At 48.6% G+C, this 16,501-nt stretch overlaps 1 protein-coding gene across 3 annotated transcripts in view; it reads left to right on the top strand.

Annotated features, from left to right (window-relative positions):
• The first annotated feature begins 592 nt into the window (after positions 1-592).
• The window catches only part of LOC134069055 (protocadherin Fat 1-like), a 34,113-nt gene continuing 18,204 nt past the window's right edge, over positions 593-16,501 (top strand). For all 3 annotated transcript variants that reach the window (XM_062524901.1, XM_062524902.1, XM_062524903.1), the window contains exons 1-10: positions 593-3,920; positions 4,878-5,195; positions 6,505-6,566; positions 7,042-7,356; positions 7,660-7,873; positions 8,405-8,473; positions 8,841-8,980; positions 11,112-11,387; positions 11,713-11,923; positions 12,687-16,501. The exon at positions 12,687-16,501 is cut by the window's right edge and continues 247 nt beyond it. In XM_062524901.1, coding sequence (XP_062380885.1) covers positions 593-3,920; positions 4,878-5,195; positions 6,505-6,566; positions 7,042-7,356; positions 7,660-7,873; positions 8,405-8,473; positions 8,841-8,980; positions 11,112-11,387; positions 11,713-11,923; positions 12,687-16,501 — 8,748 coding nt within the window. The remainder of the gene's footprint in view (positions 3,921-4,877; positions 5,196-6,504; positions 6,567-7,041; positions 7,357-7,659; positions 7,874-8,404; positions 8,474-8,840; positions 8,981-11,111; positions 11,388-11,712; positions 11,924-12,686) is intronic.

The raw sequence follows: 16,501 nt of genomic DNA on the forward strand, positions 1-16,501 counted from the left end.
GCGTTTGCTCTAGCGCTTGTGGATGAACTTCTTATGGTGTGACTAAACGGAGTAATTTTGTTTCTCTGTTGTCAGCTTCCCACTGAAAACTTTGCAGTTTAACGCAGAAAAGATAGCCAGTGCAATATTCACAGACATTGACGTTATACCACTTTCAGTTCGCAATGAAAGATTTTGTGGGAACTAGCAAGAAGGTACGCGTTGTTGTTAGGGTCTTAGCCTACCGTCAAGAAAGAGATAAAGGTCTCTCTGTGTTGTTGCACGTTACTATTGCAAGGTACAGTATTGCATTGTTGTATGGCGATACCACTGTGGCACCCATAACAAGTTTTGGTAGGGTTCATTGAAACGCTGTGGGTGAATGAATTTTCCATCCTTTCATTATAAACAATACACAACATATTTTGTTGCGTGCGCTCTGTATTATGTGCACAGCGCCTTCACTTTGTACTTCTTGATCCTTTTCTTCTGTGGCTTTATTTTAAGAATCACATAATGGTTTGGGCCTGTTATTTATTTGTTTACTTATTAATTATCTTTTGCTTTGATTTACTCCCTGTCTTCATCCAGGTTTGATGATGCGAGCGTCATGATGGGGGAATACTTGCCCGTCATACTGGTGATGCATATCCTCTGGAGCTGCGCAGAGACCAAGGAACAGCAGACGCTCCCACCCCTGCAGTTCACACAACCTCATTACAATGTCACCATATTCGAGAACTCCGCTGTTAAGACGTACGCCGAGGCCCCTCCAAAAATGGGCATATATTTGAGAGACCGGGCTTGGGACATTCGATATAAAATAGACTCTGGAGACAGCGAGAGTATGTTCAAAGCGGATGAGTTTCTGCTGGGGGACTTCAGCTTTCTGCGCATACGGACTAAAGGAGGCAGCTCGTCCACCCTGAACCGGGAGATCAAAGACCGCTACGAGCTCACGGTGACGGCCCACGAGAGGCTGAGTCGCGGCGAGGCTCAAACGCGAGTGACCGTCGTCGTCCTCGACGCCAACGACCTCCGGCCGCTCTTCTCGCCGACCTCCTACAGCATCTCCGTCCCCGAGAACGCGGCCCTGAGGACGAGCGTGGGCACGGTGGCGGCGACGGACGCCGACATCGGCACCAACGGGCGGCACTACTTCAGCTTCAGGCAGTGGACGGACGTCTTCGCCGTCCACCCCACCAGCGGCGTCATCACCCTGACGGGCCAGCTGGACTACAGCGAGGCCAGGCTGTACGAGCTGGACGTCCTGGCCGAGGACTGGGGCCTGAAGCTCTACGGCGGCATCGGTGGCACCGGCGCTGGGGTCAGTGGTGGTGGTGGTGGCGGCGGCGGTGGTGGGGGCAGCAGCAGTAGCAGCAGCAGCAGTGTGGCTAAGCTAACCGTCCACGTGCTGCCCGCCAACGAGCAGACGCCCGTCATCACGGCCGTCCCCGTCACTCCCTGGACCCTGGCGCAGGACCTCACGTACGCCGTGGTGACGGTGGACGACGGCGACCCGGGGCTGAACGGCGAGATCGCCTCGCTGGCCGTGGTGGCCGGCGACCCGCTCCAGCTGTTCAAAGTCGTGCGCTCGGGCCCGGGCAGCAAGGAGTTCAAGATCAAGGCCGTGAAGGAGGTGGAGTGGGAGGGTCGCCCGTTCGGCTACAACCTGACCCTGCAGGCGCAGGACCGGGGCAGCCCGCCCAAGTTCTCCTCCGTCAAAGTCGTGAGGCTCCAGCCCCCTCAGCGCTACGCGGACCCGCCCGAGTTCGAGAGACCTCTCTACGCGGTCAGGCTGAGCGAATTCGCGCCTCCCCACACGTCTGTGATACGGGTGAGAGCTCAGCCCAAAAGCCCTCTCATTAGGTACTCACTAAAGCCCAGAGCTCACCAGCCACTGGGTCCCTTCACCATCAACCCTCACACGGGGCTGATAACGACGACGCAGACGGTGCAAGCCGATCATATCAGCAAATATGAATTCGAAGTCGTCGCCGGTGACGGACAGGCCGCCACCAAGGTGGTCGTTGAGGTGATTGATGAAAATAACAAGGCTCCGAAATTCGCTCAGCCGGTGTACACCGTGAGTGTTAACGAGCACGTTCCGCTCGGGACCAGCGTCCTGACCGTGAGCGCGAGCGACGCCGACGAAGGCGAGAACGGCTACGTGACCTACACCGTCGCCAACGTGACACCGCAGCCTTTCCACGTCGACTATTTCACGGGCGTCATCACCACCACCGAGGAGCTGGACTACGAGCTCATGCTGCACCGCCTCTTCAGCCTGCGAGTGCGGGCGTCCGACTGGGGCTCGCCTTTCCGCCGAGAGGCCGAGGCGACCGTTTCAATTACGCTGAACAACTTGAACGACAATGCGCCATTGTTCGAGAACGTGGACTGTCAGCTCACCGTGCCAAGATCCTTCAGCGTCGACGAGATGATAGCCGTCGTCTCCGCCATCGACATGGATGACTTGGGTGTAGTGCAGTATGAAATTAAAGCCGGGAACACGATGGGGCTCTTTGGCCTCCACCCAGAGTCGGGCATACTGTCACTTAAAAAGCCATTAGACTCTGGCGCGGCGGCGAAAATGACTTTGCACGCTTTGGAAATAGCCGCCAACGACGGCGAGAACTCGAGCCCTCCGCTGTTCATGAATATCACGGTCGCGACAGGTGCGGAGCGGGTCAGCTCCAAGTGCGTCGACACCGGCGCCGCCAGGGACCTGGCGGGGCGGCTGCTCTTCGGAAGCGCGAACCGTCGGGGAGAGCCGGAGGAGTCGTACACAGATGTTAATTTGGTTAATCAACATCCTCCGCGGCTGGCGGCGCCTCCTAATTTACTCGAGGTGAAGGAGGATGTGGAAGTCGGAACAGAGATTCTTCAGTTGAGGGCGACAGATGCCGATAGTGGCTTCAACGGGAAACTGTTTTTTGTCATTTCAGGAGGGAATCTCGAGAGTTGTTTCTCCATAGACACAGACACAGGCAGACTTGTTGTAGATGAACCTCTGGACAGAGAAACCACAGACCAGCACACTCTAAACATCACTGTTTATGATTTGGGATCACCGCAAATGTCTGTGTCACATATTCTTAAAATTGAAGTGCTAGATGCCAACGATAATAGCCCTCAGTTTCAGCAACGGGAGTACTCCATTGAAATAAGCGAAGACACAGCCGTGGGGACAGACATTATTCAGCTACAAGCGACAGATAAAGATCTGGGAGCGAACGGGGAGGTCAAATACAGTTTCCTGACTCAGACAGAGCAGTTCCGCATCAATGAGAAAACAGGCATCGTAACAGTGAAGAGCCTGTTGGATAGAGAAGCCCACGCGTCCTTTACTCTCAAGGTCGCCGCCCGCGATGGGGCTACGGACGAGCCCGAGCTTATTTCGACAGTGATACTCAGAGTGACGCTCGAAGACGTCAACGACAATCCGCCCGTGTTTTCGCACCGGCTGTATCGCGCCAGGGTCGCCGAGGACCTCCCGGTCGGGTCGGTCGTGGCCTGGCTGGAGGCGCACGACCCCGATACGGGCCTCGGGGGTCAGGTGCGCTACAGCCTGGTGGAGGACGGAGACGGGGCCTTCCAGGTGGACAAAGTCAGCGGGGCGCTGAGGATCTGGCGAAATTTGGATTTCGAAAAGAGACAGGTGTACAACCTGACCGTCCGAGCGCGGGACAAAGGCAAGCCGGAGTCCCTGACGTCCGTGTGCCACGTCGTGATGGAAGTCGTTGACGTCAACGAGAACGTAAACCGGCCTGCCTTTCCTTTTTTCACCAACTCGGCGTACGTGAGCGAGGACGCCCCGGTTGGAACCACAGTCCTAAAGGTTATGGCAGCAGACAAAGACCCAGGTAGAGATGGAGACGTCAGGTACACCATACGGGATGGGTCGGGCCTGGGAGTGTTCGCCATTAATGAGGAGACTGGTGAGTAGTCAAACCATTAAATGTGTCATTAAATAATCTCTATCACCCTGATGCTTATGAAAAGTAGCTCCAAACGCTCCAATGGCTGAATTGGAGACCAGAGAGCTGCTGGGGCCCAAAAGAGCTACTGACCTATCAAAACAGGTTATGGTGCCAGTCTAGCAGAGGCTGTGTTTGTGGTTCATTTAGCATTTCCACACCACACTGGATGACTCATGGCATTACAGGCTGCCTGCTGGGTGAGAGGTGTGTGCGCGCACACACACACACACACACACACACACACACACACACACACACACACACACACACACACACCAGTCACACCCGCACACACATGCGCACACATACACACACCCACACACACAGACAGACAGACACATACGCACACACACACACACACACACACACACACACACACTCACGCACACACACACACACACACACACACACACACACACACACACACACACACACACACACACACACACACACACACACACACACACACACACACACACACACACACACACACACACACAGACAACTGCCCAACATCACCACATCAATCCTCCTGCCTCCTGTCTTCCTCAGGTCAGAATTTGTCTGGCTCAACATTATGCAGATGGGGTCAAATCTGGTGACCCCGGGTTAATAAAGGCTGGAGGAAATATTCTTTTTCTTTTTTTTTAGCACTTTCATGAAAAATGTGCTGTGTTGAACCTTACAGGAGAGTAATGAGGCCAAAATATGCAAATCTTCCATAGAAGGCTTGGCAGTGTTTGCTATGCAAATTGTTTGAGCTGTCTTGCCATCACATGACAGTTATTTTATGACCACACTCTTGCTGCTATCTTTGGCTCTTTACGCTTCCCTCTGTTGCATCTCTTGACTTCCATGAAACTTGGCCTTTACAGATCATGTAGCTTAAAATGTTTCTTCTGCTGCTTTTTCTAGGTGTTATATTCACACAAGAGACGCTCGATCGCGAAACCACAGGTCAGTACTGGCTAAATGTATATGCCACTGACCAAGGAGTCGTCCCCCAGTCGTCCTCTGTGGAAGTGTATATTGAGGTCAGGGACATCAACGACAATGTTCCACAGACCTCGGAGCCCATCTACTACCCCTCCGTCCAAGAGAATTCTCCAAAGGACACATCCATCATCCAGATTGAGGCCTTTGACCCTGATACTGGGGGGAAGAATGACAAGCTGGCCTACAGGATAACCAGTGGGAATCCCCAAGGATTTTTTGTCATTGACCCCAAGACAGGTAAGCGTCCTAATAATCTATATGTGTTGGTCACTGATGATCGATAATAGCCCTCAGGACATTATGACAGTACTGTATTGCTATAATAATAGCAGCAACATCTAACAATGAAACAATTAGTTTTCATGTTAAGAAAACCCATAATCATACAAGCTATTATACTGTAAGACACTTAAAGGTGCTCTAAGCGATGTTGGATGACGTCACCTCTGTTGACATTCAAACAAAACAGAGAGCTACAGTAGCTCGCTACTCCCTCCTCCTCCTTCCCATGCTATTGAAACTCTCGTCTTGTTGGTGATTCCGCTGGAACAGTTTGTTAGGTTTTTGTCAAAGATTCTAGAATCTTTGTTTTTTTAAGGCCCAGGCTAGACCAATTTGTTTTTGTTGCCATTTTTGGAGCCTGGGCTGTCCACAGAGACCACAGTCAGGACACAGGCAACTAGTGGATAGTGAGTTGATGTGTGCTGTATGTGACAAAAAAAAAGTTTTGGCTCAGAAACCCTGTAACATTGCTTAGAGCACCTTTAATGAGTTAAGTGAGAGGTGAACAGAGTCTTTAAACATTTGTAATTGTCCTAAAATAAAAATGGAGGGCATCTTATGCTGTCACAGGGTTAATTTGACCCTGGGTTGTATGTACACAGTTATCTTCAGATCAACATTTCCATCTCATGTTTATGCATTTTATTTACCACTCACATTCTTGCACAAATTCAAGATTTGGCACTTACATCTTTTGCTGAAAGTTTGAGTATTCAACCTGACTGTGTTTACTGTAAATGATGATGCCTGTTACTACAGAGAATACAATCAGAGGGTAGATAATAAGGAGACTTAGGCTGAGTTCCAATTTGCATACTTCTATACTTACAAAACCTAATATGACTGGACAAGTACAGAAGTATGCAAATTGGAACACAGTCTTAGTTTGGATGAGCTCATTTGAATAAAACATGATGTGTTTGATTCTAAAAGGATAGAACAGCAGTTCTGGTTGATTTTAATTTGTTTGTAACATAGGAAGAACAATACAGTGTTGATGAAGGGTAATTATCCTCCTTCTGTTATAGGGTGTCAGTGTTCCTCACATTTGTTTCTTAAACAATTTTGGATGATTTTCAGTGCAGAGAATTTGTACCTGCTGTATCACTATAGTCTAGTAAGCATGGGCTGAATCGACATGTAAAGTCTATATACAGTAGTGTATGAACATTTTAACATTGAACATTTAACATAGGGGAACAACTTATAGGGGAAAAGGTTATTAGGTCATGATCAATTAATAAAGTTTGTCATTTATACACAGGATTGGTGAAGACAACATCCCGTAAATTAGACAGAGAAAAACAGGAGGAACATACTCTCCAGGTAAGCCATTTTCACACAAGGAGAGGGATAATTTCGAAATATCATTGGCTATACAATCTGCCATTATTTTTGCCTGTAAACCAGATGGAAAACATTAGTCTATGCTTTGCACTTTGCCTGCCATTTAAATTAGGGCCTTATTATACAGTATCAGTGTCAGCAGAAGTGTGTCCAATAGTGTGCATTACTGAAGAAATACATATTATTTTCATCATTACTCACTTAATTCAGTGATCTTGTACCTCAAAATCCTCAGATATTTCACTGTAAGCCCAGTTTGACTTTTGCAGAAGAGAGTGGAATTATCCTTAAAGTCTGTCTATCCTTGATACTTTCACCGTCGTAATACTTTATTTCCATAAAGGCTTTGCACACTGAAACTTTAACTTTTTATCGGTAGCTGAGTGAACCAATTCTCTCAGAGCAGTTTTCTGTGATGTTCATTACACTCCTACATCTTTTTTGCTCATTACAGATCACTATCACTGACAGCGGCACTCCGACTAAGTCTGCTAGCGTCAGAGTGATCGTGAACGTGCTGGATGAGAATGACAACAGTCCGCAGTTCCTGGAGAAGGTCTACAGAATCAAGCTTCCGCAACGAAGCAGGACGCTGTACAGAGAGCCGGTGTACAGGGTGCTCGCCTCCGACCACGACAGAAGCCAAAACGCTGAGATTTCCTACGCCATCGAGGACGGCAACAAGCAAGGGAAGTTCTTCATCGACCCCAGGTCCGGGCGGGTGTCCACCAGAGAGGCTTTTTCGGCAGGAGAATACAATGTCCTCACGGTAGGTTGCACATCACCCCTGAGCACCCCCCCCCCCCCCCCCCACACCTCATTTGCACTGCCAGCTTTTGAATCGAGCCCCATGTGGTTGGACACAGTCGAGTTACTCACCGGGTCTTTCTCAGCAGTCAGCAACTGCCAAACTTTTCCTACTATCATAAGCACATCCTGTGTGCGTGTGTGTGTGTGTGTGTGTGTGTGTGTGTGTGTGTGTGTGTGTGTGTGTGTCGGCGGGAGGGAAAGCAAGTGAGAGAGAGAGAGAGAGAGGGAGAGACGCTAACGCGCTTACGCTGCACTCTTGCAGATAAGGGCCGTGGACAACGGCCGGCCGCAGAGGTCGTCCACCTGCCGTCTGCACGTCGAGTGGATCCCCGCGCCCAAAGTGCCGGCTCAGGCCCTGGCGCTGGACGAGGAGACGCCGGCGGCGTTTACGGTCATGGAGTCGGACAAAGTGGGTCACATGGTGGGGGTCATCCGCACCGTGCCCACCGACTCCCCCGTCTGGTTTACAATTAAAGGTAGCCGATAGCGACATAATGCAGCAGGATGGATTTTTGAGGCACAGTTGTATGGAGTTGTAGGTTACTCTGTATCTTGTACGTCCTCTACTTGGAGGGGCTGTAGAAACCTCTGCATCTACCAATGTAGTTTGTAGTTTTTGTTTTCATTTCCTGATATTACCGGTAGAGCTACACTCTCTTTACTACCGTAATTTCCTAACAATTAGCCGCAGCTTATACATTGATTTTGCTAAATTTAGCTGTGAGATTAATAGACAGGAGCCGGTAATATGGTATTAATATGATTTTGTTTTTTTAACTTGCAAAAATTGAAATGCGTCTTATGCACAATGTGGCTAATACACAGGAAATTACCGTAAGTAATATCCACCCACCCCAAAGCCCTCTCCTACTCCCTTACTAATTTAATTTTCTGTTCTTACCTGTAGATCGACACTCTCTTGGCTAAGTACTGTACTTTACGCTAATGCTGACTTTTTTCTCCTTTCTCTTCTCTTGTTTTCGTTGCATGTCCCTTTCGTTTCCAAGGAGACGTAGATGCAAAAGATGTTTTTCAAATCGTTCAGATGGCCTCTGACCTGAATGGTACAGCAGAAGGTATCTGCTGAAAGCTCGTGATCATCCTCTTCTTAAGCTCGTCCCTTGCATGCTGTAGTTACAATGTAATGTAATAGCACCATTATGGCCAGCATGCTGATCTGTGCCTGTTTTGTTTTGAAATTGAATCTGCATAACTATTGCAGTACAAATGATCTGTATGTGACTACCAAATGAAGACACAATTTCAGATCACTATACTGCAACAGTTATGTGGATTCAGTTATTAACTTCTCTTATAACTTCCCTTTCATGATGGGAATGCAAAACACACATAGATCTCTTCATTGTCAGTAAGTTGGGAAATAAAGAGGGAGCTTTTATTTGTACAATGTTTTTTCATTATTATTATTTTTGTTGCAAACAGGTGGAAAGTATGACAGCAGGTTTGATGTCAACAAGGGCAGTGGAACCCTCATCGTAGCAGGACCGCTTGATGCTGAACAAAAGTCAAGTTACAACTTGACCATAGAAGCCACAGATGGAACCAGGAGCTTATCTACACAGGTACTGAGACCTCTTCTGTTTATCATGCAGAGCACAGACATGCACACACACACACACACACACACACACACACACACACACACACACGCAAGCACGCGTGCACACACACACACACACACACACAACCACGCACACACAAACACACACACACACACGCGGGCGCACTCAAGCACGAGCACACACACACACATATTTCTCCCCTCAGATGTAAAAGGTAGACATTATAGCAGAAATACAGGTCACATGCTGGATTATATAGTAGCTAACGGAAGCTTGCGTAGAAGATGACAAGCCATCATTTTCTGATCATCTCACATAAAGAATGTCTGAATGCCAAAGCAGACCCACTGTCATTACATTTCCCACTCTTGTCAAGGGCATAGGGAAGAACGTCATCTTTTTAAAGGCATTTGATATGGAAGGATTTTTTTACAGGGAGTGTCTCTCCCGCAACCTGACTAATACGTTTTCCCCAAACCATGAATTCAGGAAAGGAGAATTGGTGTCTCTCACATTTCAGGATAACAGCCCTCGAGGAAATTATCCATCAGTCAGGGGCTAAAAAACTGGAATGACTTATGGCACACATTAGGATGAACCTGTAGACCCATGGTGTAATGGCGCATCTTTGAGGGGTTGTTGTGGTGTGTGTGCGCGTGTGTGTGTGTGTGTGTGTGTGTGTGTGTGTGTGTGTGTGTGTGTGCATTTTTGTATGTGTGTGTGTGTGACTGGCCTCTGTTGCACAAAGGAAGTGTGTGTGTGTGTGTGTGTGTATATGTGAGAGTATGTGTGTGTGTGTGTTCGTGTGTGTGTGTCTGTGTGTGTGTGTGTGTGTGTGTGTGTGTGTGTGTCTGTGGTACACTGAGCATGCTGGCTTCCCGTGTCCTCTGTGATGTGCTGTGCTGTGGTGTGGTGTGAGCACACCTGTCCTGAGGCAGTATGGTGCATGTGCTGGTGTGGGCTTGTGTATTGTATGCACCCAGCCTTATCAAGTCACAGGGGGGGCTCCTATATCAGTGGGTGCAGCTCTGCCTAAGGCGCCGAGGGAGTGGGTGGGGGGCTGTGACTGAGAGTGATATTTCAGACATATGCGTGTGTGTGTGTGTGTGTGTGTGTGTGTGTGTGTGTGTTGGGGGGGGGGGGGGGGGGTGCCTTTCTGGTTTCAGAAAGTACTTGTTATCTCTTTGACTCTTTTGCTATCTATATCTCTCTGCCTCTGACTTTTTCTTTCTGTCGTTCAGCCTGCCTGTCTCTCATTCTGTCAGTCTGTGGAGGTTTCTTGCTCCCTTGGATTTAACTAATTTGCTCTCTCTCTTTCTCTCCCTCTCTCTCTCCCTTTTCTCTTTTATACTCACATACACACACATAGACACATCACCTAATGTCCAATGGTCATACTAGTCTACATGATTCCATTTACCTGCTGGAATTTACTTGTTTGATGACGCTGATGATGACAGAGCTTATCATAATTATGGTAATTGTCAATTTGGCGAGAACAAAAATCCCTTGGCTGAATGTACTGCGTAGATAGATTTAGTAAAATGTGAATGTGTAACGCAACTCATCCTCAATCAATAAGCTTATGCTTTTAGGTTTCATGAAATTGGTTAAAGTTGGTAAAATGCACCTTACATCGTCACTTTTATATCATCAAGCTGTTTTACTGATGCAATATAATAGGCAAAAAACAATGCTACACTCCTGTAATGCATTTACTGTTGATAGAAACATAGCTGTGGTCCATTTATCTGTGATTATATTAGCTCCAGAATGAGACTCGGAGAATGGATGAGCATGTGGGGTGCACCTAATGAAAATGCCAGTTCTGATGAATGCTGATGGGCAGTATTGTGTAATAACAGTTAATATTCCACAGCAACTGTTCCTCCTGTGGAAATGCCTGCTCTTAACACTTATCTGTCTGTCTGTCTGTGTCTGTCTTTCTGTCTGTCCGTCCGTCTCTCTCTCTCTCTCTCTCACTCTCTTTCAAAGGTTGTAATTGGAGTGATTGACACAAATGAATATCTGTTAATATTCCACAGCAACTGTGGAAATGCCTGTTCTTAACACTTCTCTGTCTGTCTCTCTGTCTCTCACTCGCTCCGTCTCTCTCTATTATTTTTCAAAGGTTGTAATTGAAGTGATTGACACAAACGAACACCGGCCTCAGTTTTCCCAGGCGGTGTACGAGATCAGCATCCCAGAAGAGACGCAGCCCGGCGCTAAGATCCTGGAGATCCTCGCCACCGACAAAGACCTGAAGAGCAAATTATCTTACACCCTCCTGAGCAGCACCGACCCCCTCAGCCTGCAGAAGTTTCGCCTCGACCCAGGAACCGGCTACTTGTACACCACCGAGCCTCTGGACCACGAAGTCATGAAAAGACACACACTCACTGTGATGGTGAGTGGAGTCGGCGTATCTTTGCGCTTGGAGACTAGTGGCATGAAGTCATTCAAATGTCCGAATTGAATTCGACATTTTTTACTGTGCCAGTGTGTGCTTAAGCAAATGCAGTCAATTCAGATAAAGTAGCAGTGCGTGTGTGTGTGTGTGTGTGTGTGTGTGTGTGTGTGTGTGTGTGTGTGTTTCTTTGTGGGTATATTGTTTGACTAAGTCTGTCTCACTGAGCTGAGCTCTCCACAAGAGATGTATTGTACCAAAATACCGGCGGCTATTTTGTATGCAATCACAACCATGACCAAGGTCACTTCCTGTATTCACACAGGTACGGGACCAAGACATTCCGGTGAAGCGCAATTTGGTGCGGGTGATAGTCAATGTGGAGGACAACAATGACAACGCCCCCTCCTTCACGAGCCCTCGGTACACTGCCCGTGTGTTAGAGACAGCTGCCATAGGTACCGTGGTGGCACAGGTGACCGCCGTTGACAAGGACAAAGGGGCGAACGCAGAGCTGCTCTACAGCATAGACTCAGGTATGTCGCGTCAACTGAGATGCTTCCCTTTTGTTGCAGGTCAAGTCAATTTCACTGAGGATTTTTTTGTCAGTTATTCCAAATGGATGACGCTCCCAAATGCTTCCAAAAAAATGTCTTAAAAGTATCCTATGCAATGCACACACACACAAATGCTCACACACACACACACACACACACACACACACACACACAAACACATAAATACATGCACACACACACACACACCAAGAGAGAGAGAGAGAGAGAGAGAGAGAGAGAGAGAGAGAGAGAGAGAGAGAGAGAGAGAGAGAGAGAGAGAGAGAGAGAGAGAGAGAGAGAGAGAGAGAGAATCATCCGGTGTCATCTTCTCTCCGGAAGGCAAAGTGGGATGCTGATTAATTATGTATTCTTTGGATGAGTGATAATTAATAAAACTTTGTTTGTAATTACTAGATAATTTTAGTAATTGCTTCACAGTAATCCCTACCGTTCTGCCTAATCAACGCCGCACGAGCTCTGAGATAATTAGCTTCATCTGTTGCATTCCCCTTTGAAAACACCTGAAAAAAAAACAAAAAGACACTTGTTCATGCTTTCATCAAGATGAACAAGAAAGTGTTGTTGAAGTAATTCATCTCGTCAGATTCAAAGTAGCTTCACTGGCATGACATGCCATTAAGGCACTCAAAATAGTTAAGAAACAAACAAGCAAGATTTGATAATTAGATTAAGAATGAAACAGCAACAATGATAAGTCTCTTTCCTTTTTTTCTTTTCGCAGGGAATGAAGCCAACACATTTGCCATTGATGTGTTTTCTGGAATGATTACCGTCACCAAGGAACTCGACAGCAGCAGTGAGAGCCAGTTTGTGCTAACCATCAAAGCCTTCGACCAGGGGGAGCCTCTTCAGAGCGCTGAAACAACGGTCCACATTTCTGTCACCATCTCTGATAACGCCAAGCCGAAATTTGCCCTTGAAGAAATCTCAGCAGAAATCAGCGAAGCCGCTCCAGTCGGGAGTTTGGTGACTTTGGTCGAGGCCTTCAGTCAATCATCAGTCTTCTACCAGATCAAAGAAGGAAACACTGACTCTGCCTTCGTTATAAATCCAAACTCGGGTGCCATTGTCACACTAAAGCCTTTAGACTACGAGACTAAATCGTCATACAAATTAATTGTGCAAGGTACAAACATGGCTGGGTTAGAAAGCACCGTGACAGTTTTTGTTCACATTAAGGATGAAAACGACAATGCCCCATTCTTCACAAAAGCTGAATTCTTTGGAACGATCAGTGAGTCGGCTGCAATAAAAAGCTTAGTCTTAACTGACGAAAACTCCCCCCTGGTCATCCAAGCCACTGACATGGACACAGACCTGAACGCCAGACTCGTGTATGAGATCGTCGAGCCAGACGCACGCAATTACTTTGCCCTCGATTCCAGCACAGGTGCCTTTCAGACAGCATCAGAGCTCGACTACGAGCAGAGGACCACTTTCCAATTTACCGTGCAGGCCCACGATACTGGCACCCCCCGGTTATTTACCAGCAGTGCTGCCAGAGTAACCATCCAAGTCATTGATGCTAATGACTGCTCGCCTAAATTCAGCCAGGACTTATATGAGGCGACTCTCCTTCTGCCAGCATACAACGGGGTAAGAGTTACAGCGGTGAATGCAACAGACAATGACTCGCAGGGCAATGCCAAGCTGCTTTTCTCCATTTCAGATGGCAATGTCGGAGACAAATTCAGAATTGATGCTGTTTCTGGTGGCATCTTTGTCCAGAATGCTAGCCAGCTTCGCAGCAGGTACAGACTCACTGTGAGGGTGTCTGATGGCCGATGGCAGAGCACGTCGGTGGTGAAAGTTGCGGTGAAGGAGAACAAAGACCCGAACTTGCAGTTCACCCAAAAAATATATACAGCTGTTGTGCGAGAGAACTCCTCAGAGAGGAAAACCCTCGCCATAGTCTCCATGGTGGGGAGGAAGACTAACGAGCCTCTCTTTTACACCATTCTCAACCAAGATGGCCACTTTGAAATAGGTCAAACCTCAGGGGTCCTCTTTACAACTGGAAAACCGCTTGACCGAGAGGAACAGGACATGTATGAGGTTGTGGTTGGTGTTACAAGAGAGCCAAAGTCGCCCAAGGTCGTTTCCCATGTTCTGGTCAGAGTCACAATTGAGGACGTTAATGATAATCCACCGGTGTTTGTGAACTTGCCCTATCATGCCCTAGTTCAGATAGACACCGAAGTGGGCCAAATTATTAGACAGATGTCTGCTGTCGACCAGGACGCGGGCAGAAATGCGGAGGTCAAATACCTCCTGAATGAGCACAAGTATTTTCAGATGTCCTCCTCAGGAGACATCACTCTTAAGAGGCCTTTTGATCCAGAGACCCTAAACACAAAGTTTGTTCTAAGTGTGGTCGCGCAAGATGGAGGGGAGCCTGCTCTGTCCTCCACAGTTGAGGTGGAAGTGACGGTCCTAAACAAGGCCGCCCCCATTTTTGAAAAGCCCTTCTACAACATTGAAATATCCGAGAGCACCCCGCCACACACATCCATTATGCAAGTTCAGGTGAACGGTTTGAATGGCCCCAGAGCTGTGTACAGCATCTTTGAAGGGGATCCTCTCAATCATTTCTCCATTAACTTCAATTCGGGGGTCATCAGCGTCATTCAGACTCTGGATTACGAGGTCCATCCTGCTTATAAATTGAGAGTGAGAGCCACAGATGCCGTGACTGGCTCTCATTCAGAGGTTTTTATCGACATCATATTGCTGGATGTCAACGACAATGCCCCAGTGTTTGAAATGGATGCCTACAAAGTCCCCCTCCCTGAGTCGGTTGTGATTGGCGCTTCAGTGCACCAAGTGAAGGCCATAGATGCTGATTTTGGGAGCAATAAAATGGTCTCGTACGAGCTGTTGGAGCCTGAGGGCTCCGTCTCTCCTTTTTTCCAGATTGACTTGGACACAGGGGTCATCTCCACCACCGGCCTTTTAGACTATGAAACAAACCCGCAACACACTCTCAGAGTAAGGGCTGTGGACAGAGGCACCCCTGCCTTGACCAGCGAGGTTTCATTGATCATCGACGTGGCGGACGTCAACGACAACCCGCCCACGTTCACACAAGGCTCCTACGACGTCGCCGTCAGTGAGCTGGCCACTCGCGGCCACTTTGTTTTAAGTGTCCAAGCGGCCGACGCCGACGTCTCGGACGCCGGCAAGCTGGAGTACTTTTTCCTGTCGGGCAACGAGCGCGGACACTTCGCTCTGAATAAAAAGACCGGCGAAATAGTGATGTCGAATCAGCGCAGGAGTGGCACGGAGCTCTCGTACGGCATAAACGTGCTGGTGACGGACGGCGTTTTCAGAAGCTCTGCTGAGGTGAACATCAAAGTGATCCGCGAAAACTCACACAGCCCGGCTTTCGCCCAGAGCCTGTACGCCGTCGAGCTCCCGGAGAATTCCCCCGTCGGCACGCTGGTCACGGACGTCAAAGTCACAGACAGAGACGAAGGGTTGAACGGACAAGTGAAATATTCCATAGTCAACGAGGTCGCGCGAGATAAGTTTGTCATTGATGCCGATGGGCAGATTTACACTTTAGAGGGCTTCGATAGAGAAAGCAGCCTTGAGAAAGCAATGGCTATAAATGTGATGGCAAAAGATGGCGGTGGCAAAGTTGGATTTTGCACTGTGAGCGTGATCATCACAGACGTGAATGACAACACCCCTCAGTTTGTTGTGTCTGAGTACAACGTGTCAGTTCCTTGGGATAGCCCTACGGGGATGTCCATCGTCAAAATAACCGCTATGGACGTGGATGAGGGAATCAATGCTGACATTCTGTATGAGATTGACTCGGAGGTGCGTCACTTTGACATACACCCCCAGAGTGGTGTCATCACTGTAAAGCAAAGCCTGTTTGGTTTCGAGAATTATCTCTACACTCTCTACGTGAAGGCCAGGGATTCCGGAACGCCGCAGAAGCACTCGTTCATTCCCGTTAACATCGTGGTGGTGCCGTCGCACGTGTCCGTCCTGGAGTTCCTGAAGCCGTCCTTGCAGCTGACGATCGCAGAGGACCTTCCTGTCGGGACCGAGATGGACGTGATCCAGGCCGAGGGCGGCGATCGGTCAGTGACGTACAGCCTCGTGAGAGGCAACATCGCCGAGAGCAACCGAGACGATGTCTTTGTCATCGACAGTGCCACCGGAGTGCTGAAACTAGCAAAACGTCTCGATTACGAAAGCACGCCTTGGTATGGCCTCACGGTGCAGGCGAATAGACTCCAGGAGGGTATGGAGATCTTGTCCTTGATGGAGGTGACCGTCGAGCTGAAGGACGTGAACGACAACAGCCCCCAGTTTGATTCTGACCCTTACGAGTCCTACGTGGTCGAGAACTCTCCCAGGCAGACGTCGGTCATCCAGGTTCGGGCCTTCGACCTGGACACGGGAACGAACGGCCAGGTGACGTACAGCCTGGACGAGACCCAGGAGTGGCCCGAGGTCCTGGAGCTGTTCGCCGTGGAGGAGACAACGGGCTGGCTCGTCACACTGAAGGAGCTGGACCGC

The sequence above is a fragment of the Sardina pilchardus genome, chromosome 21, assembly GCF_963854185.1.
Source record: "Sardina pilchardus chromosome 21, fSarPil1.1, whole genome shotgun sequence".
In the NCBI taxonomy this organism is placed as follows: domain Eukaryota; kingdom Metazoa; phylum Chordata; class Actinopteri; order Clupeiformes; family Clupeidae; genus Sardina; species Sardina pilchardus.